The sequence below is a fragment of the Argopecten irradians genome, chromosome 13 (genome assembly GCF_041381155.1).
Source record: "Argopecten irradians isolate NY chromosome 13, Ai_NY, whole genome shotgun sequence".
Taxonomy (NCBI): domain Eukaryota; kingdom Metazoa; phylum Mollusca; class Bivalvia; order Pectinida; family Pectinidae; genus Argopecten; species Argopecten irradians.
The window spans coordinates 36,625,169-36,650,297 of record NC_091146.1 but is presented as its reverse complement, the minus strand read 5'-3'; the positions used below and the strand labels follow the sequence as shown (position 1 = coordinate 36,650,297).

The 25,129-nt window shown below is 36.8% G+C and overlaps 1 protein-coding gene across 1 annotated transcript; it reads right to left on the bottom strand.

Moving 5' to 3' along the window:
- Positions 1-5,686: 5,686 nt before the first annotated feature.
- LOC138305857 (protein-glutamine gamma-glutamyltransferase K-like) lies at positions 5,687-24,348 on the bottom strand. Its single transcript, XM_069246119.1, has 10 exons — positions 24,041-24,348; positions 22,256-22,374; positions 21,744-21,851; positions 20,936-21,110; positions 20,305-20,443; positions 18,518-18,624; positions 18,122-18,281; positions 16,307-16,428; positions 15,002-15,087; positions 5,687-5,848 (listed from the first exon to the last, which is right to left on the bottom strand). Exons 1-10 carry the CDS (start codon positions 24,321-24,323, stop codon positions 5,687-5,689), a joined length of 1,461 nt encoding a protein of 486 aa, XP_069102220.1. The 5' UTR covers positions 24,324-24,348.
- Positions 24,349-25,129: the final 781 nt, after the last annotated feature.

The following is a 25,129-nucleotide window of genomic DNA, read 5'->3' as shown; positions in this document are numbered from 1 at the left end:
TTGCAATCATGACTTACAATACAAACAAATGGAATATTTTCATAATTTATATGGCCATGTCCCTAATTGATTCCACTGGCGTTTCATCTAAATTAAACACAGCTTAAAGTTCCGAAACATCAAATACAGTTTCACAATGGAGTTATGTCATCATTATGACAACAACTGAGTGAAAACCAGAGTTTTGAATAATATAACATCACTGATTCTGTTGGAGACATAAATACAACACAATTTATGTTGATCCTAAAGAAAGATCATGACGTGTACAAATAGTACAATCAAATGGACAATATGTTTTTGAAGTAAACTGGATTCCCTAATGTATCCTTGTGGCAATAGAGTCCGTCGAGAAATTAAAAAACTGTGTGGTGTCCATAAAGAACTAAAATCAAAAGTATAAAACTTTGAATATATGTTATGAACTAAACTTCACACCAGCTTTTATTTTCAATGTCAACGATATCAAAAACTGAGAAGAAAACACACTTAATATACATAGATTAAAGAACAACCCACATTTATGTCACTGGTACTGTAATTAAATTCAAAATTTGATTTTTATTAACATTATGTCAAATTACAAATTTTGGCTGCAACATTGAATCTTTGAATCTATGTATTCAACGAATTTGAATAAAAATTCAAACACAGTTTGAAACATTTTTGAGATACAGAGGAGTTAAAATTCAACATGGTGTTGATGTTTTTGAGTATATGAATTAAACGATTAACCACAGTTTGATGTTTTTCCCTAACATTACAATGAAAAAATTTAACACAGCTGTATGTATTTCCACAACAATGGTTTTAAATTTCAGACTTACACAGAAATGTCTTTAAATTATGACGTGTTACAACAAACACCACCATTTGATGTCAACATAATGAAGTCCTTTTTCAAACACACAGTTTGATTTTTGTGTAAATGTTATACATCACTAGTTACATATTAGATGTAGCTTGGGGTATAACCCGTACCCAATTCACTTACCCATTTTGATATTTGAGTACACGAGCTCGTTCCCTTTGGTAGACCCGATTTTTCAGTTTTAATATTTTAAGTTGTTATATAAAAATTTAATAGTTTTTAGGTATTTGTGTCACACATAATGGGTAGCTGTTTGTTCCCAAATTCAACATTGTTAAGTCGAAACCCATTCTGTTTTACAACACATGGAATGTGGGTACGAAATTTGTTTGGGTTTTTAGTACAGTCACAGATTTTTACGATGTTTTACCCTATTTGCATCAATGACATGTGTCTTGATATTAGTATAATACAGACTATAATGGTGTTTTGACTTTTTGATTATTATGACGAGATGATAATTAAAAGAGCAAAATGATGTTATATTTACAATGTGTAATGGTATATATGAAATAATTACACAAAAAAATGACTTTAAAAAATTTATTTTTCCTTACAGGTGCATGAATCATGGTCCCTTTCATGTTGAGTTATAGTGACAATTTAGTTCGGGTGCAACAGGGGTTTTCATATTTTTAATATTAAAGTAAAATTAGGGAAGCTCAAATTTTCAAAGACTGTCTGTATGGTGTCCCTAAAGTTAAGTATTTGACTGATGTCAGTTAATTAAAATTTACTTTGTTTTTGGAGTTAAAATTCCATTTGTCACATGGTTTTGAGTTTAAATTTATCTGTTTATGAAAATCAACCTTGACTGAAATACACACGCTGTTTTGATTATACATCATGTATTTAATATTCAACCATTTATGTCCATTTAAGTTCATCACTTTACGATTCTACACCCCTGGACTATATCATCATCGTAACTGTCACGGATGTATTCAACAAACAGTACAGGTTATTTAGTAATGTGTTGAGTACATCAACAACATGATAACGGTACACTGTGGTTGACTATGTGGCTTTGAAGTTTGGCGTTCGCATCTCTGATGTAGTCTTCAAAGGGAAAATCTTTAGCTAAGCTGAGCTGCCTTCATGTTCACTATGAGATAGATAACAAGCCTGGATCGAAAATAAGCCCAGATCGAAATAACAAGCGGATCGAAAATAAGCCGGTCTCGAAAGAATGTTCTCTCGTTACAGTCTAATATATCTGAAACTGTACCGGTTTTGAAAAGTCCGCACTTGAAAGTAACACTTGGATTCCCGATTCTCCAAATTATCAGCCGCTTTCAACTGCAGTTTGGACCATAGTTTTGACCAATATAAAACTCGTCATAGCACGCTGTGGTGTTATTGTTTTTGTACATACATACATACTAAGCGTCCATATTTGTTCTATCAAATGTGTTTCATATACTTTATCATTTTTTGTTTTATTTTAAACACTTACGTAAGTTTACAAGAATAAGTGTAAGCCTTTCGATCAGTTATCTCAGCAATCTTGACTTCGAAAATAAGACTGATTTAATAGTCGCGGTCTCGAAAACTTGCCTGGGGCTTCTACTAAAACAAATAAATCAAATTCAAACCATGGGTCTTATTATCAATTATTTTCGCCCATTGATTCCTATTATTGACAAACAAACAAATGGAGTACATTTTCGTAGCAGCATATTGGCCATGTGTACGGGCCTAATGCCGTAGATTCCATCAGCCGGTGTATCACTTGGCTTTGACCATCACTTCACAGCTGCCATTGATACCGACGAGTTCTTTGGAGTCGAAGTTGGCGACAATCGTCCTGGTACCAAACCTTAGAGGCGGCCATCTCCATTATGTGCGTTAAGGTCATTTTGGCTGCCACAGAACTGAAAGGTAAACAAAATGCAAAATGTTAACTTTATCGCAGTTTGCTGTTTTTTGAGTAAAGAGGAGTTAGATTCAACCTAGTTTGATGTTTTTGAGTATACTGGAATTAAAATTCAACCCAGCTTGATGTTTTTGAGCATACAGGAATTAAAATTCAACCCAGCTTGATGTAGACCTCGGCCTGAAAGGTCAATTTCCAATTGGCTTCTAAGGAACTGAACCCAAACACAAATGTTACCACAGTTAGAAAGTTTTTGAATATACATGAGTTAAATTCAACCCATTGTTTTAGTTTTTGAATACACAGAAGTTAAATTCAACCCAGTTTGACGTTTTTGAGCATTATACATGGGTTCAATTCAAGTGAACCTATAGCTAGTTTGATATCTTTGAGTCTACATGGATTACATTCAACCCAGTTTGACGTGTTTTAGGCTACAGGAGTAAAATTCAACACAGTTTGACGTTTTTGAGCATACAGGGGTTAAATTCAATCTAGTTTGATGTTTTTGAGTATACATGATTTTCATTCAACCCAGTTTGATGTATTTGAGTCTACAGGAGGAAAATTCAATACAGTTTGACGTTTTTGAGCATACAGGGGTTAAATTCAACCTAGCTTGATGTTCTTTAAGTATACAGGAATTACATTTAACCCAGTTTGATGTATTTGAGTCTACAGGAGTAAAATTCAACACAGTTTGACGTTTTTGAGCATACAGGGGTTAAATTCAACCTAGCTTGATGTCTTTAAGTATACATGAATTACATTTAACCCAGTTTGATGTATTTGAGTATACGGGAGTTAAATTCAATCTAGTTTGACGTTTTTTCATTTCAGAATATTTTATTGTCGGATGTTAAAGACAATCGGACTCCTTACATATTAACAGTACATACAAATCAATATATATATATATATAAGAAATAAAAACAATAACGACTGACTAGTGAGCGCTTTCGCCCCATTCAAGGGAGCTCTTCAGACTTTTCCCTTGAATGGGGCGAAAGCGCTCACTAGTCAGTCGTTATTGTTTTTATTTCTTATAGATTTCGTCCGTAAGGATTTTTCTTTAAATTTATCATATATATATATACATATATACATAAACACATTGTAATCTCAATTGCTATTTTTATTTAATGATGATGATATCATAAAACATCAAGCTAAATATTGATAAATATCATATACAAAATGTCTCCTAGTTTATATCATTACAAATTGAAAAAAAAGTGTTTGAGTATACAGGGGTTAAATTCAACCTAACTTGATGTGTTTGAGTGTATAGGAGTTACATTCAACCACGTTTGGTGTTTTTAATAAATACAGGAGTTAAATTCAACCTAGTCTGATGTGTTTGAGTATATCCATGTAGGAGTTAAATTCGAGCCATTTTGATGTCTTTGAGTATATAGGAGTTAAATTCAACCCCGTTTGATGTGTTTGAGTATATTGGAGTTAAATTCAACTTTGTTTGATGTCGTTAATTATAAAGAAGTTAAATTCAATTCAGTTTGACGTTTTTGAGTATATATGGGTTAAATTCAAACTAACTTAATGTGTTTGAGTATACAGGAGTTAATTCAACCCAACTGTATGTGTTTGAGAGTATAGGAGTTGCATTCCACCCCGTTTGGTTTTTTTGAGTATAACTGGAGTTAAAATTCAACCTAGTCTGATGTGTTTGGGTATACAGGAGGTCAACTCTCAACCCAGTGTGATGTGTTTAGTATACAGGGGTTAAATTCAACTTTTTTTGATGCCGTTTAGTATAAAGGAGTTAAATTCAACTCATTTTGATGTGTTTGAGGATATTGGAGTTAAATTCAACCTTGTTTGATGTCATTAATTTAAAGGAGTTAAATTCAACTCAGTTTGATGTTTTTGAGTATACCTGAGTTAAATTCAACTTTGTTTGATGTCGTTCTTTGAGTATATAGGAGTTAAATTCAACGCCGTTTGATGTTTTTGATTATACAGGAGTTAAATTCAACCCAGTCTGACATGTTTAGTGTACAGGAGTTAAATTCAACCCAGTCTGATGTCTTTGAGTATACAAGAGTTAAATTCAACCAAGTTTGATGTGTTTGAGTATGCGGTAGTTAAATTCAACTCAGTTTGATGTTTTTGAGTATACCTGAGTTAAATTCAACTTTGTTTGATGTCGTTCTTTGAGTATATAGGAGTTAAATTCAACGCCGTTTGATGTTTTTGATTATACAGGAGTTAAATTCAACCCAGTCTGACATGTTTAGTGTACAGGAGTTAAATTCAACCCAGTCTGATGTCTTTGAGTATACAAGAGTTAAATTCAAACCAAGTTTGATGTGTTTGAGTATGCGGTAGTTAAATTCAACTCAATGCGATGTGTTTGATATATTGGAGTTAAATTCAATCTTATTTGATGTCCTTAAGTATAAAGGCGTTAAATTTAACTCAGTTGATGTCTTTGAGTATATAGGAGTTAAATTCAACCCTGTTTGGTGTTTTTGAGTATACAGGAGTTAAAATCAACCCAGTCTGATGTCTTTGAGTATACAAGAGTTAGATTCAACCAAGTTTGATATTTTTGAATAAGCAGGAGAGTTCAATTCAAAACTCAGTTGATTCGTCAGTAAGTATATAAAGGAGTTAAGTTCACAACTCAGTTGATGTCTTTGACTATATAGGGAGTTCAATTCAAACCCCGTTTGATTGTTTTTGGTATACAGGAGATTTTTTATGTTAATTCAACCCAGTTTGATGTCGTTTAGTATAAAAGAGTTAAATTCAACTCAGTGTTGATGAGTTTGATTATACAGGAGATAAATTCATACAAGTTTGATGTCTTTGAGTATAACAGGAGATAAATTCAAGCCAGTTTTGATGTCTTTGACTAAATAGGAGTTAGATATTCAACCCCGTTTGATGTGAGTTTTTGTAGTATATAAGAGCTATCATTTTGAATATTTATCCTTTGCAGAGTTAAGGGTATGTGGTATGAGAAGTCCCCGGTGCCTCGATCTCCAGGGAACATTAGAGTTAGAGAGATGGGCAATGGATTCTTGAAGGTCACCGTCACCTTGAACGTCTCTCCCATCCCCGACCTCGGCAGGCGCCTACAAAGTATAGCAATAGTGGTGAGATATTGTGACATTATCTATGGTGGTGAGATATTGTGACATTATCTATGGTGGTGAGATATTGTGACATTATCTAAGGTGGTGAGATATTGTGACATTATCTATGGTGGTGAGATATTGTGACATTATCTATGGTGGTGAGATAATGTGACATTATCTATGGTGGTGAGATATTGTGACATTATCTATATAAGTGGTGAGATATTGTGATATTATCTATAGTGGTGAGATTTTGTGTGACATTATCTATGGTGGTGAGATATTGTGACATTATCTATAGTGGTGAGATATTGTGATATTATCTATAGTGGTGAGATTTTGTGACATTATCTATGGTGGTGAGATAATGTGACATTATCTATGGTGGTGAGATATTGTGATATTATCTATGGTGGTGAGATATTGTGTTATCTATGGTGGTGAGATATTATCTATGGTGGTGAGATATGTGACATTATCTATGGTGGTGAGATATTGTGACATTATCTATGGTGGTGAGATATTGTGACATTATCTATAGGTGGTGAGATATTGTGACATTATCTATAGTGGTGAGATATTGTGACATTATCTATAGTGGTAAGATATTGTGACATTATCTATGGTGGTGAGATATTGTGACATTATCTATGGTGGTGAGATATTGTGACATTATCTATGGTGGTGAGATATTGTGACATTATCTATAGTGGTGAGATATTGTGACATTATCTATGGTGGTGAGATATAGTGACATTATCTATAGTGGTGAGATATTGTGACATTATCTATGGTGGTGAGATATTGTGACATTATCTATAGTGGTGAGATATTGTGACATTATCTATGGTGGTGAGATATTGTGACATTATCTATAGTGGTGAGATATTGTGACATTATCTATGGTGGTGAGATATTGTGACATTATCTATAGTGGTGAGATATTGTGACATTATCTATGGTGGTGAGATATTGTGACATTATCTATAGTGTGTTTGTGAGATATTGTGACATTATCTCTATAGTGGTGAGATGTGACATTATCTATAGTGGTGAGATATTGTGACATTATCTATGGTGGTGAGATATTGTGACATTATCTATAGTTGGTGAGAATATTGTGACATTATCTAGAGTGTGATATGTGACATTATCTATAGTGGTGAGATATTGTGACATTATCTATAGTGGTGAGATATTGTGACATTATCTATTATATAGTGGTGAGATATTGTGACATTAACAACACAGCAGTATGTGTCCCTAACACACTGACGTGTCCTAAATACAACACAGCTGTAATGTGTCCCTAACAACACTGACGTTTCCTAAAGTACATCACAGCTGTTGTGTCCTAACCTCACTGACGTGTCCCGAAAGTACAAACACAGTCTGTCTGGTGTCCCGTGACATCACTGACGAGTTCCTAAGTACAACACAGCTGATGGTGACCATAAACAACACTGACGAGACCCTAAGTACAACACTAGCGGTATGTCCTCCACTAACATCACGAACGAGTCCTAAATACAACACAGCTTATGGAATCCCAAACATCCACGACGAGTCCTGAGTAAAACACAGTGTAGGTGTCCCTAACAACACTGACGGGTCCTAAAAACAACCCAGCTGTATGGTGTCCTAAGACCACTGGACGTGTCCTAATTACAAACCAGTTTGTATGGTTCCCTAACATCAATGACGAACCTGATACAACACACTGTATAATTACCTAACATCACTAACGATCTGAGTACAACACAGCTTAATGTTGTCGCCAAACATCACTGACGTGTCCTAAATACAACACAGCTGTTATGTGTCCCTAACTCCACTGACGAGTCCTGAGTACAACGACTGCTGTTTGGTGTCCCAAACATCAACTGACAAGTGGTCCCCTGATGTAGAACACAGCTGTATGGTTGTCCCTAACACATCCACGTGACGATGTCCATAAGTACAACACAAGCTGTATTGGGTGTACCTAACATCACTGGACTAGGTCCTGAGTAGAAAAACTCAGCTGTAGTGTGTGACCCGTAACAACACTGCTCGAGTTCCTAAGTACAACACAGCTGTTATGGTTGTCCCTAACATCCTGACGAGCCTACAGTACATCACAGCGTATGGTGTCCCGAACCTCATTGACTTCCCGTGATTACAACACAGCTGTATGGTGTCCCTAACATCAACTGAAGAGTCCTGATAGTACAACACAGCTGTATGGTGTTCCCTAACATCACTGACGTCGTGTCCTAATTACAACACAGCTGTATGGTGTCCCTAACATCACTGACGAGTCCTGAGTACAACACAGCTGTATGGTGTCCCTAACATCAGTGACGTGTCCTGAGTACAACACAGCTGTATGGTGTCCCTAACATCACTGACGTGTCCTAAGTACAACACAGCTGTATGGTGTCCCTAACATCACTGACGTGTCCTTAGTACAACACAGCTGTATGGTGTCCCTAACATCACTGACGTGTCCTAAGTACAACACAGCTGTATGGTGTCCCTAACATCACTGACGAGTCCTGAGTACAACACAGCTGTATGGTGTCCCTAACATCACTGACGTGTCCTAAGTACAACACAGCTGTATGGTGTCCCTAACATCACTGACGAGTCCTGAGTACAACACAGCTGTATGGTGTCCCTAACATCACTGACGAGTCCTAAGTACAACACAGCTGTATGGTGTCCCTAACATCACTGACGAGTCCTAAGTACAACACAGCTGTATGGTGTCCCTAACATCACTGACGAGTCCTAAGTACAACACAGCTGTATGGTGTCCCTAACATCACTGACGTGTCCTGAGTACAACACAGCTGTATGGTGTCCCTAACATCACTGACGTGTCCTAAGTACAACACAGCTGTATGGTGTCCCTAACATCACTGACGAGTCCTGAGTACAACACAGCTGTATGGTGTCCCTAACATCACTGACGTGTCCTGAGTACAACACAGCTGTATGGTGTCCCCTAACATCACTGACGTGTCCTAAATTACAAACACAGCAATGTATATGGTGTCCCTAACATCACTGACGAGGTCCTAAGTACAACACAGCTGTATGGTGTCCCTAACATCACTGACGGAGTGTCCTGAGTACAACACAGCTGTATGGTGTCCCTAACATCACTGACGTGTCCTAAGTACAACACAGCTGTATGGTGTCCCTAACATCACTGACGAGTCCTGAGTACAACACAGCTGTATGGTGACCCTAACATCACTGACGTGTCCTAAGTACAACACAGCTGTATGGTGTCCCTAACATCACTGACGTGTCCTAAGTACAACACAGCTGTATGGTGTCCCTAACATCACTGACGAGTCCTAAGTACAACACAGCTGTATGGTGTCCCTAACATCACTGACGTGTCCTAAGTACAACACAGCTGTATGGTGTCCCTAACATTCACTGACGTGTCCTGAATACAACACAGCTGTAGGTGTCCCTAACATCACTGACGAAGTCCTAAGTACAACACAGCTGTTAGGTGTCCCTAACATCACTGACGAGTCCTAATACAACACAGCTGTATGTCTACCTAACATCACTGACGAGTCCTCAATACAACACAGCTGTATGGTGTCCCTAACATCACTGACGTGTCCTTAGTACAACACAGCTGTATGGTGTCCCTAACATCACTGACGAGTCCTAAGTACAACACAGCTGTATGGTGTCCCTAACATCACTGACGTGTCCTAAGTACAACACAGCTGTATGGTGACCCTAACATCACTGACGAGTCCGGAGTACAACACAGCTCTATGGTGTCCCTAACATCACTGACCGAGTCCCTGGAGTACAACACAGCTGTATGGTAGTCCCTAACATCACTGACTGTGTCCTAAATACAACACTGCAAGTCTGTATGGTGTCCCTAACCTCACTGACGATCCTGATATCAACTACAGCTGTTGGTGTCCCCCTAACATCACTGACGAGTCCCCTGAGTAGAACACAGCTGTATGGTTACCTCAACACACTCGACAGTGTCCGGTAAGTACAACACAGCTGATTGGTGTCCCAAACATCACTGATGAGTCCTAGAGTATAACACACTGTATGGGGTCCCCTAACATCACTGACGAGTCCTAAGTAACAACACAGCTGAATGGTGTCCCTAACATCACTGACGAGTCCTAATTTACAATCACAGCTTGTATGGGTGTCCCCTAACATCACTGACGTGTCTCTGATTACAACACAGCTGTATGTGTCCCTAACATCACTGAAGTGTCCTGATAACGTACATCGCTTGTAATAGTAAACAACACAAGCTGTATGGTGTTCCCTAACATCACTGAACGAGTCCTAAGTACAACACAGCTGTATGGTGTCCCTAAACAACATCACTGGGTGTCCCTACTGAACTGGTCCTAAGTACAACACAGCTGTATGGTGTCCCTAACATCACTGACGAGTCCTAAGTACAACACAGCTGTAATACTGTGTCCCTAACACTCACTGACGTGTCCTGAGTTACAACACAGCTGTTATGGTGGTCCCTAACATCACTGACATACTACAACACAGCTGACGACGTCCTAATTCACACACACCTAGATACAGCTGTATATGGTGTCCCTAACATCACTGACAGACGTCCTGAGTACAAAAACACAGCTGTATGGTATGTCCCTAACATCACGAGACGATGTCCTTTTTTAAGTAAACAACACAGTCCCGCTGTATGGGATGTCCCTAACATCACTGACGAGTCCTACCCAGTGACGTACAACACAGCTGACCCTCTGCCGCTACTCAGCTGTTATGAGAATGACTGCTTGGCTCCCTAACAACACTGAACGTGTCCTAATTACAACACAGCTGTATGGTGTTCCCCCTAACAGACGAGACGTTGACGTGACAACTAACTGAGTTACAACACACTGTATGGTGTCCCCTAACATCACTGACGTAAGTCCTAATTTACAACACAGCTGTATAGGTGAATTTACTAACATCACTGAACGAAGTCCTAAGTACAACACAGCTGTAATGGTGTCCCTAACATCACTGACGAGTCCTGAGGTACATACAACACAGCTGTACAACACAGCTTGTGTCCCTAACATCACTGACGTGTCCTAATTATGTAAAACACAGCTGTATGGATGTCCCTAACATCACTGACGAGTCCTTACATCACTGAGTACAACACACAGCTGTATGGTTCCCTAACATCACTGACGTGTCCTAAGTACAACACAGCTGTATGGTGTCCCTAACATCACTGACGAGTCCTGAGTACAACACAGCTGTATGGTGTCCCTAACATCACTGACGAGTCCTAAGTACAACACAGCTGTATGGTGTCCCTAACATCACTGACGTGTCCTAAGTACAACACAGCTGTATGGTGTCCCTAACATCACTGACGAGTCCTAAGTACAACACAGCTGTATGGTGTCCCTAACATCACTGAGGATCGTGTCCTAAGTAACAACACAGCTGTATGTCCCCAACATGTCCCTAACATCACTGACGTCTCCCTAAAATCCTACGAACATACACAGCTGTATGAGGTGTCCCTAACAACACTGACGTGTCCTACGTACATCACAGCTGTATGGTGTCCCTAACATCACTGACGAGTCCTAAGTACAACACAGCTGTATGGTGTCCCTAACATCACTGACGAGTCCTAAGTACAACACAGCTGTATGGTGTCCTTAACAAACAACTGACGTTTCCTAAATACAACACAGTCTGTATGGTTGCTCCCTACACATCACTGACGTGTCCCTCCTAAACACACCTTACATAACACAGCTTCCCTAAGTACATCAAATCTTGGTGTCCCTAACATCACTGACGAGTCCTCTAAGGAGTACAACACAGCTGATAAGGTGTTCCCCAAACATATAGTACAATATATATATAGACAATATATAGGGACATGACTAGGGGAGATAATTATACTATAGACCAGGGCCGATAATACACCTAACATTCAATATAATATAGACAATATATAGGGACATGACCAGGGGAGATAATTATACTATAGACAGGGCCGATAATACACCTAACATTCAATATAATATAGACAATATATAGGGACATGACTAGGGGAGATAATTATACTATAGACAGGGCCGATAATACACCTAACATTCAATATAATATAGACAATATATAGGGACATGACTAGGGGAGATAATTATACTATAGACAGGGCCGATAATACATCTAACATTCGATATAATATAGACAATATATAGGGACATGACTAGGGGAGATAATTATACTATAGACAGGGCCGATAATACATCTAACATTTGATATAATATAGACAATATATAGGACCATGACCAGGGGAGATAATTATACTATAGACAGGGCCGATAATACATCTAACATTCGATATAATATAGACAATATATAGGGACATGACTAGGGGAGATAATTATACTATAGACAGGGCCGATAATACATCTAACATTCGATATAATATAGACAATATATAGGGACATGACCAGGGGAGATAATTATACTAATAGACAGGGCCGATAATAAATCTAACATTTGATATAATATAGACAATATATAGGACCATGGACCAGGGGAGATAATTATACTATAGACAGGGCCGATAATACATCTAACATTTGATATAATATAGACAATATATAGGGACATGACTAGGGGAGATAATTATACTATAGACAGGGCCGATAATACATCTAACATTCGATATAATATAGACAATATATAGGGACATGACTAGGGGAGATAATTATACTATAGACAGGGCCGATAATACATCTAACATTTGATATAATATAGACAATATATAGGGACATGACTACAGGGGAGATAATTATACTATAGACAGGGCCGATAATACATCTAACATTTGATATAATATAGACAATATATAGGGACATGACTAGGGGAGATAATTATACTATAGACAGGGCCGATAATACATCTAACATTCGATATAATATAGACAATATATAGGGACATGACCAGGGGAGATAATTATACTATAGACAGGGCCGATAATACACCTAACATTCGATATAATATAGACAATATATAGGGACATGACTAGGGGAGATAATTATACTATAGACAGGGCCGATAATACACCTAACATTCGATATAATATAGACAATATATAGGGACATGACTAGGGGAGATAATTATACTATAGACAGGGCCGATAATAAATCTAACATTCGATATAATATAGACAATATATAGGGACATGACTAGGGGAGATAATTATACTATAGACAGGGCCGATAATACATCTAACATTCGATATAATATAGACAATATATAGGGACATGACATGACTAGGGAGATAATTATACTATAGACAGGGCCGATAATACATCTAACATTCGATATAATATAGACAATATATAGGGACATGACTAGGGGAGATAATTATACTATAGACAGGGCCGATAATACATCTAACATTTGATATAATATAGACAATATATAGGACCATGACCAGGGGAGATAATTATACCATAGACAGGGCTGATAATACAATCTAACATTCGATATAATATAGACAATATATAGGGACATGACTAGGGGAGATAATTATACACAGGCCGATAATACTAACATTCGATATAATATAGACAATATATAGGGACATGACTAGGGGAGATAATTATACTATAGACAGGGCCGATAATACATCTAACATTCGATATAATATAGACAATATATAGGGACATGACTAGGGGAGATAATTATACTATAGACAGGGCCGATAATAAACCTAACATTCGATATAATATAGACAATATATACATGAGGGAGATATTGGCTATGACCAGGGCGATAATTAACCTAAAATTCACAATATATAGGACCAGGACCGGGAGTTAATAAATACTATAAACAGGGCCGATAATACATCTAACATTTGATATAATATAGACAATATATAGGGACATGACTAGGGGAGATAATTATACTATAGACAGGGCCGATAATACATCTAACATTTGATATAATATAGACAATATATAGGGACATGACTAGGGGAGATAATTATACTACAGACAGGGCCGATAATATAACGTTACATTTCGATATAATATAGACAATATATAGGACATGACCAGGGGAGATAGCTATACTCTATAGACAGGGCCGATAATACATCTAACATTTGATATAATATAGACAATATATAGGACCATGACCAGGGGAGATAATTATACTATAGACAGGGCCGATAATACATCTAACATTTGATATAATATAGACAATATATAGGACCATGACCAGGGGAGATAATTATACTATAGACAGGGCCGATAATACATCTAACATTTGATATAATATAGACAATATATAGGACCATGACCAGGGGAGATAATTAAACTACAGACAGGGCCGATAATTAACGTTACTTTCGATATAATATAGACAATATATAAGACCATGACCAGGGGAGATAATTATGCTATAGACAGGGCCGATAATTAACGTTACTTTCGATATAATATAGACAATATATAGGACCATGACCAGGGGAGATAATTAAACTACAGACAGGGCCGATAATTAACGTTACTTTCGATATAATATAGACAATATATAGGACCATGACCAGGGGAGACAATTATACTATAGACAGGGCCGATAATACATCTAACATTTGATATAATATAGACAATATATAGGACCATGACCAGGGGAGATAATTATACTATAGACAGGGCCGATAATACACCTAACTTTCGATATAATATAGACAATATATAACTTATATTTTTTGGCAAAAAAAAGCATAATTAAAAATCCTAATAACATAAGCAGGTTTAGCGGACTACGTGTACAAGTTCGTCTTAATCGGGTACCCAAAGGTATGGTCAATTTCATGTTCATAAGAAACATTCAACAAAACTACAAGAACTACAATATGACTGGTTTATAGCAACTGTATTAACAACATTACAGTTTTCACTTACTTATTACTAACATGTGCTTTAATTTTGACACAGCCCCTGAGTACGCATACGTCTACGTGTATGTAGTACATCTACGCTGTCTAAAGAACACGGCCAGATGAGATTAAAAGATGACCGTGACCAGGGGAGAAAATCTGACAGAGGGGAGATAATCATAGTTGTGATATAGGCATACCTTACTCTCCTCGAGATTGCCATACAATCCCATCATATGTCCCCACTTTGCACTGGTGTACACAGCGGCTCTCTCCGCTCCCGAACCTGTATCGGATAATTAATTAATATTAACAAACGAGAAAAGACAATTTAAGATACAAACATACCAAAAATTGTAATTCATATATACTTTGATTCATTTTTTTTCTTTTTATAAGTAACATACTATGAGAGTTATCTCCTCTTGATTTATATATATTTTCAGTACCTTTTTATTTTTAGACCTGATACTCGATCACCCTTATAATCTTCTTTGTTTGAAGTTTTTTTTATATAATAATTTCAAATTAACTTATAACATCATTTAATATGTATGCAACTGAAATTGCCAAAAGCCATTAAGCATATATTATATTGAATTTAAATATAAACACTAGAATAAAACAGTTGTCTTCCTTGATATTTTTTTATAATAAAAATCCAAATGCTGAAAATTAACTATATAACTATTTATTTTGAACGAAAGTGAATACTGAATATTTTGTAATAAAGAATGTGTGATGTGAGTTTGTTTGAAATTAAAATAATTCAATATGAAAACAGTGTGAAAGCCCTTCGGCTATGTTATTTACATGTTTTATTAACATTAAAATGGGATTTTGGAAAAAGGGCTTTGACAATATTTTTCATATTTAATTAAAATATAAAAAAAATGAGAAACAAAAACAGAACAAAAAATGAAAGTAAAGACATTATTAAAGTTATTGATGTGAATTTATTAAATTTATTGGTGGGAGTTTCAATAGTATGATATAAACAAATGATGCATAGCTCATTGCAAATTTCCAAGCAAAGATAACTCTATATGAAGAAAGAACGCCATGGAAAGATAACTCTACGTGAAGATAAGACTCCAAGAAAAGATAACTCGACAGAATAAAGGACTCCAAGGAAAGATAACTCTACGTGAACAGAGGATACCAAGAAAAGATAACTCTACGGTAAGAGAGGACACCAAAGAAAGATTCTACATGAAGAGAGAACGCCAAGAAAAGATAACTCTACGTAAACAGAGAACACGAAGAAAAGATAACTCTACGTGAACAGGGGACACCAAAGAAAGGTATACTCCGTGTGAAGAGAAGTTATCAAAGAAAGATACCTCTAAGGGAAAGCGAGAACACCAAGGAAAAATAACTCAACTTGAAGAGAGGCACCAAGGAAAGACAGCTCTAGGGGTGAAGAGATTATTCCAATGGAAGATAACTCTATGTTAAGAGAGAACATCAAGCGAAACAACTTAAGTGAATTGAAGACTCTTTACCTTCTGGGTATTTATACTGATCCGTGATTTCCTGCCAGCTCTTGTCTCTACACACATATGGATTGGTAAGCTCTCCTGGACCCAGACACCGAGGCCTGTGTGTGCTGAGACGTTTTCCAATACTGGCAATGCAAAACCAAATCAAAGTACTGAAAGCACTGAACGCTCGGTAATACAAAACACTTTTTACATCATCTAAACATTTATTATTCGGATATTTGTAGACGATTTTAGTAGATAATCTAAGCGTAAGTTATCTATATTGACCAGAGATGTCATGAAAAGATAGTTTATGGTTTATATCTACATTATTTACTTATTTGAGGATCTCTGGTTTAAAAGTCGAGGTTTAACCAAAGTCTTTTTGGACGATAATTAAATCCATGAGATAGAGCAGCCATTTTGACATTGATCCGATCACATGTCAATGTCAACACTACTGACGTCATATTAGTAACACTTTAGACATAATTTATTCCCTAATAGAGTAATAGGTACAGTCAAACCTCGATGTATCGAAGTTCAAAGGACCGTCAGAAAAACTTCGAAACATCGAGGCTTCGAATTATTCGTGGTTGAAATTAGACTTACGTGTACTAGGCCTAACCCATGTACATGTGTTCGTTTGGTGACTAGTTAAGCGATGGTTAATATTACGGAATGAATATAAAAACGAAAACACGTTGTAGCAACGAAACTAAAAAGGAGGATCCGAAAGCGCTACTTGGTATTTATGCCAAAATTTTGCAATACAACATTTTTGAGTATGAGTTGCTTATAATGTGGCACACTATTTACCGTTCCGTAAATTCTACAAACCGCTACCAATGGCGACGGCGAACATAAAAAACAACTAATTGTATTTTTGCCGTACTAATGATTTAATAACGCAGCTTGTAAAAACAAAGCACCAGGTATCGGCCCGATCAGTGATATTAATTATCTTGATGATATCAAGCAAGCAACATAAGCTGTCATAATTCCCTATTGTCCGATGAAGGGCCGTCGCGAGAGAGCTAGGTGTGACAGCATGCCGCGGGTTATCGGCGAACACCTGATCTGTACAGGTAAATTATTATTTGAATCATCGAGTGTCAGTTACCTTTGATTCTATAACAAATGGTCCATGAAAAAAGTTTGATACATCGAGAACTTTGATTCATAAAACTTTGATTCATACATGGGTTAGTTAGTATATGTTATATAATGAAGAAATTCGGGACCAGACAAAAAGTTTGATACAATGAGAAATTTGATTTATCGGAGTTCGAATCATCGAGGTTTGACTGTACTAAAAAATAGTGACAGGTGAATGTAAATATTGATGTTTTAAAGACCGACTACCCTTCCGAAACAATGAAATAAGTTTTTTGAAAACAATAATAACATCAGAAAATAAACCTGTATATCGATAGCTTAAGATGAGGTTATAACAATAAACAACAGATTTCCTGCGTATTCTATGTTAACATTGGAGATTCATTTTGCTGTTTCACCGTTTAGCGCGGTACTCAGAATGACGGCAGGAAACATAAGACGATCCGCTTTATGAAAAATAACATTTTATTTAGTTTAATCAAATTTTTAAGAAGGTAATGATAAGTGTATCATTAACGGTGAGCTTATAATGTTTGCGAGTCTAAACAATTATTAATCTCGTTTTATATTCCAATTTCAAAAATTGAAAATCGTTTCAAAAAGGTAGTGGGCCTAACTGATAGACATTATAACTTTCTCTAAATATTCATCTGATGCTGGGGACTTTTTGGGAGAAAGCTTATGTCAGTGTTACTAGTATACTTAGACCCATTTTACCTGTCAGTTTCCATCTTATACATCTTCAAGGTAGCGTTATCTATTTTCCAATATACTCTGTCAGCGTTCACCTCGCAGTATATAAAATGCCCATCATACGGCACAGTTACGTCCCCTTTCTTGATGGCCAATAGAGGGCAGGGTCCACAGCAGTAGAGGCCTGTATTGAATAGTGAAGAAAAAATTAGATATCATCACATTTTTCTGAAAATAAAAAAAATCAAAGTGCTGTATATCCGGCTATTTTCGAGCGTAAAAATTTTCACGATTTTATCTAAAAACGGGAAAATCAAATTAAAGCCGTTTAAATTTCATTGATTTCCTGAGGAGTGAATCTAATGCCTGTCATGGAATCTAACGCCTGCTATCCCTCATACTCCTGATCTTATAACTTACCGTCACTGGTTTCCTGGGGAGTGGAATCTAACGCCTGCCACCCCCCATAATCCTTGCTTCCGAGGTCTGGTCGGGCCATCCACACGTCATTCCAAACGTGGAAATTCCTGAGAGACAAAATCGTAAAGTACTGAAATACTTTACCATTGATATGTTACAATTTTGTATTGTTACAGTGAATATTTAGGTTTTAATAAAAATTGAAAAGTATACTGAATAACCTTGATATTTACCAGATTGTAGCTACACGAGGCCTACACCACCCTATATGGATGTTATCACCCTATAGGATTCTACCAGTCAAATTATCTTAAAATAGCCAACCAACGGTCGACAAATGTTGACAACGGACGCCGCTGTATCGCAGCAAATCTCACCTTGATCCTTCGAACCAGGTGAGCTGAAAAGAAAAAAACTTACACAAGTTCAGTCTTTCCGAACTCATTCAGCTCTCTCTTTCAAAGAATTATATCAAACCCACAAAATGATAGTTACTCTACGTAACCAGTGCTAGGAAATACAAACAAGAAATGTTAGCAAATGATCAAAATTGAGCAAAATTATGCGCGACCTTGAAAGGTCAAAGGGAATATCACTAAGTAAAATTATGTATCACTTTCTGACTAGTTGTACGTATACTTTGATCTTTCCTCGTCTCGCCCATTTATAAGATCCATTGGTATTTCTGACCAACGTGGTAATAATCCATTCCGTTTGCTTGTAGAGTCTATTACACATGTTCCCTTATTAGTCCTATACAATGTGGTCAATTGGGGTATTCGAGATCGCTTGCCCTACCAAAGACTTCCAATCTGCTGTTAGTATCTAGAGTATGTCATCCTCAATACTCCAGGGGTTACTGTCATTGTCGTTATATCCATTGCTGGAATATGTCAGGTAGACACAGGTAATATGGTCCTTTGATGTACATAAAAAATTTGAATAGTGATACACTGTGCTTGACAGTGTGGCTTTGAAGCTGGGCGTCAGTTTCTCTGAAATCTTTAAATGAAGTGTCAGCCTCCAGTTTAACTCCATATCGAGGATGTGATTGATATAACGTCAGTGATAGAAAACCCTGGAGGATTGAGGATGGGGTGGATATGGATGGATATAACGGTAGTGATAGTAACCAATGGATTATTGAGGATGGAGTCAATATTAACGGTAGTGATAGTAACCAATGGATTATTAAGAATGGGGTGGATATGACGGCAGTGATAGTAACCCATGGATTATTAAGAATGGAGTGGATATGACGGTAGTGATAGTAACCCATGGATTATTAAGAATGGAGTGGATATGACGGTAGCGATAGTAGCCCATGGATTATTAAGAATGGAGTGGATATGACGGTAGCGATAGTAACCCATGGATTATTAAGAATGGAGTGGATATGACGGTAGCGATAGTAACCCATGGATTATTAAGAATGGAGTGGATATGACGGTAGCGATAGTAGCCCATGGATTATTAAGAATGGAGTGGATATGACGGTAGCGATAGTAGCCCATGGATTATTAAGAATGGAGTGGATATGACGGTAGCGATAGTAACCCATGGATTATTAAGAATGGAGTGGATATGACGGTAGCGATAGTAACCCATGGATTATTAAGAATGGAGTGGATATGACAATAGTGATAGTAACCCATGGATTATTAAGAATGGAGTGGATATTAACGGTAGTGATAGTAACCCAGCATGGATTATTGAGGATGGGTTGGATATGACGGCAGTGATAGTAACCCATGGATATGGGGTATGTTGATCTACAGAAACATTACCAGACTGAGTCTGAGTTGTACTCGTCCATTGGCATTCCGTACTCATCAAGGATGACATCAATGGTGTTGGATGTGTCGGTATTATGAGCAGAATTAAAGTTCGTCACACTTCTAGTTGGTATTCCTAGCGTTCGGCAACCTTATAGAAAATCAAAGTAATGAGAGTACTGTAATGTAAAAGCTAAAAGGAAAACTATGAAATTCACTAGTAGAAATAAAGTTCATCACATTTCTAGTTGGAATTCAAAGCGATTGGCAACTTTATAGAAAATCAAAGTTATGAAAGTACTGAACCTTCAAACCTTTTTATGAAAATTAACAGTAAATTGTACCTCGTTTTATCGATAATCACAATGGACAAGAAGTTCATCAACCTATATGATATATTACTGTGTTTATCTATGATCCTGCATAACACCGGATATAGCTACATGATGCGGCTTATTTCTACACCTTAATTGAACGTACGAGAAACAAAAAAAAGAAAACATAATCTCTGTGAGGATTCAAACTCGAGCTACAGAGAAGTTCGTTCTAGACATTCTGTATATTGTAGCTAGTATTAACCGGTGTCACATGTATACATAAGCATGTGGTCAGTACTACAATTCCTTCAATAAAACCGACTTACATGTGGTCAGTACTCCAGAGAAGACCCAACACTGACCAAACTTGACTGGTGACTTGGTCTTGTGGTACTCCTCCAAGATGGCGTGACTTCCGGTCCAGGCAGTGGGTTTCTTTCCTCCGGTATAGTTCCCTGACCAATTTCCGGTTAAGACGCCTCTATCATCAGATGAGTTCACCTGTATTAGTCAATTTGTAAATGATAAATGGATTGAATGCTTTAAAACAAATTTTCCTTGGGACAGATCAGCGGGTTGCGATACATTAATTAAGCATCTCGTGGACCATGCTTCTTGTATTGTTTAATTATTCAAAGCGTCCATCGGACTTAGATACTAGTGTAGTGCATATCACAGCTTACCAATGGTAAATGGATATGTAGACATTATTCATAGTGTTAGTGAAGGAAGGACTAAAACGGATTAATTCACTTGCATTTCTCAACATTTTTTCTTGGAGATGAAATGATTTGTTCGTGTAAGGATTATATTATATCATCAGTGAACAATTCTTGTGTGACGTTCCAATGTCTTTGATGTTTACATTATGCAAATGACCAGACAGCAATGTAGAGGTGTTAACCGGATAGGAGTTGTCTTTGTATCATCGATATTCAAATTTTGTTTCGGCTGAAAAAAAAATAGAGATCTATATAAATCTCTGACTTCGAAGATAACTCGTTAAAATCGTTTGATAATGAATAACTGCATATTTAGGATTACATTTCATTTTGTTTAATTTCTGAGGAGATAACTGAACAGTTATTTATCAGGTTCGTCAAATCTAATTATACACTTTAAGACAAAACTTACCAGGGCGGAGAGCTTACGAGCAACCTTGACAGGGTCATCTCGGCTGGATGCTGGGAATCCTTTCTGATCCAAAAGGTCAAGGACGCAGTCTAACACAGGGTCTTCAAACTACAACGTTAACAAACAAAACTTAACGGTCTTCAGACTGAAACTATCCCCACACTCCTCTCCTTTGAGACCTTAATTTCATTTACATTGAATTAAATGAAGACTAAACATATGGAAATTGTTTAGATTTCTTTATTGATTTCTTTCGCGAAATGATATATGGCTTATATAATTATTTAATGCGATAAGTTTATGAGAGACTAGTCCAAATGGTTCTTTTTTAAGCGTCCCCTTATTTGTTTCAATTTTAAGCTCCAAGAGTGCTTATTTGGTCGAATACGGTATATATACATGAAATATTCGACTTAGTGCTGTGTTATGTGGCGTATAACTGTTCCTTCGTCTACCCCCGATGTAAATTTTTGTGCTTGTGACTTCATTTTTGTAGCCATTTGAAATCTTACTTGATCAAAGCTCCAGTATCGGCCCGTGATATATTCCGAATCTCCAACGAAAATTTTACCCGTCTCATTCATGACGTATTCATCCAATAGTCCGTTGTTATGGTGATACACTTGGTCATCTGTGACATAAATTACCGAATAATTATAAAAGGCGAGAAACGAGGTTAAGTCGACGTGGACCATGATAAAACATTACCTGAATATTCGAATTTGGATTATTGGTAGAGATAGTGACAAGTTGGTCTGGACCAACAAAATACTTTTTGACAACTTTTTTTACGACTTGAACTTCGATATAACAAGTTCCAGCTTACAAGACTCGATATGACAAGTTCAAATTAACAAACTTTGATATAACGAGTGCCCAATAAAGTTGTATGGTCTATAATTTGCTGTCTTTTTGTCACAGAAAAAAACAACATTTAAAGTGTTCTACATACTGTGTTTTTAGTTTTAAACTTTCCATATTTACCGACATTTGTAAAGTTTGTGTTCGCAAAGTTGTTAAATAATTAAATATTGATTTTCCGCGTGTAAACGTTTAAAATACCTCGGAAGTCGGTCACGTGATCCAAGTCGGTTTTTCTGTGACCGCTTTTAAAATGCATTCCGTCCCTCTTTCTGAATGGTATGTTGGTGCTTTTATGGGTCTGATCACGAATCATCATATGCATCCATATTCACACAGATTATTTTAAACAACAGTTTATTAGAGTGAAAATTACATGAAATATAACTTTAACAAGCTTGAATATAACTATAGTTTTGATATAACGAATTCTAGTTAACAAACTTCGATATAACGAATTCTAGCTAACAAACTTCGATATAACGAATTCTAGCTAACAAACTTCGATATAACGAATTCTAGCCAAAAACTTCGATATAACGGATTTAAGCTAACAAACTTCGATATAACGAATTCTAGTTAACAAACTTCGATATAACATATTTTAGCTAACAAACTTTGATATAACGAATTCTAGCTAACAAACTTCGATATAACGGATTTTAGTTAACAAACTTCGATATAGCGAATTCTAGCTAACAAACTTCGATATAACGAATTCTAGCTAACAAACTTTGATATAACGGATTTGTAACGAGTTTCCTTTGACAATCGTCAATATAACGAGTTAAAAGTTATAACAAACATAAATGTCATTAAGATAGTGCGACTTATAGAGACATAGAGCACAGGGAGCGTGTGACCGTGAACCAAACACGTGGAGCAGATTGACTCATGGGGGATATATGCCGCTTGAAAAAATAAAATAAGATGGAAAAATAACATGGTTAAATACGGGCATTTGGATATTGGAATGGTTAGTATCCGGCAGGAGGTAAGTAATGTTGTATGTAACAGTTTGAGTCGCAATAGTCAGGTTTCACTGACTGTACACAGTGTCAGATATACATCATGTAAATAGAGAATAGTAAAACGAGACTGGTTACTATAGTCGTATCTTAGTCAATCGTTGACCATTATAAATATGTATATGAGAATGGCCACTTTAGGTAAAATGATCACCGTTATAGACAGGTTATATGATAATGATCGCTATTGACAGGTATCAGTAAAGTAGTGGTCATTATTAAAAGGTTATACGGGAATGATCGTTATAATCAGGTTTCAGTAAAATGGTGGTTGTTACAGACAGGTTATATGGTGACGGTAGCTAAAATCGGGTATCAGTAAATTGGTGGTCGCTATAGACAGTTTATATGATAATGGTCGCTATAGACAGTTTTTGGTAGAGTGGTGGTGGCTATAGGCAGGTTTACCTTTACACCAGGGGTTGAACAGGATGTAGATAGGTCTCGGGTGACTATAAACCTTAGTACCAGAACCCGAATCTGCTCCTTTCTTAACAGCTCGCACATTTATATTCCAGCGACCTACTGCACAAAATGGCGGGGTCATGACCTCTAGTTGAAGGTCATAGTCGTAGCGTTTGACGACCTTGGCACCCCAGTGTTTTGTCAAGCTATCCTCAGAGACAGGGACCTGGACCAGTGTGCCCTTGGTAGGCTGTGGCGTTGAACCTATTACCGCAACAACAACCATTAGTTACGTCATACCTAAAACCGCATCAACAACATTAGTTACGTCATACCTAACACTACATCAACATTAGTTACGTCATACCTAACACCGCATGAACAACATTAGTTACGTCATACCTAACACCACATCAACAACATTAGTTACGTCATACCTAACACTACATCAACATTAGTTACGTCATACCTAACACCACATCAACAACATTAGTTACGTCATACCTAACACCACAACAACATTAGTTACGTCATACCTAACACCACATCAACAACATTAGTTACGTCATACCTAACACCACATCAACAACATTAGTTACGTCATACCTAACACCACATCAACAACATTAGTTACGTCATACCTAACACCACATCAACAACATTAGTTACGTCATACCTAACACCACAACAACATTAGTTACGTCATACCTAACACCACATCAACAACATTAGTTACGTCATACCTAACACCACATCAACAACATTAGTTACGTCATACCTAACACCACATCAACAACATTAGTTACGTCATACCTAACACCACATCAACAACATTAGTTACGTCATACCTAACACCACATCAACAACATTAGTTACGTCATACCTAACACCACATCAACAACATTAGTTACGTCATACCTAACACCACATCAACAACATTAGTTACGTCATACCTAACACCACATCAACAACATTAGTTAACGTCATACCTAACACCACATCAACAACATTAGTTACGTCATACCTAACACCACAACAACAACATTAGTTACGTCATACCTAACACACACAACAACATTAGTTACGTCATAC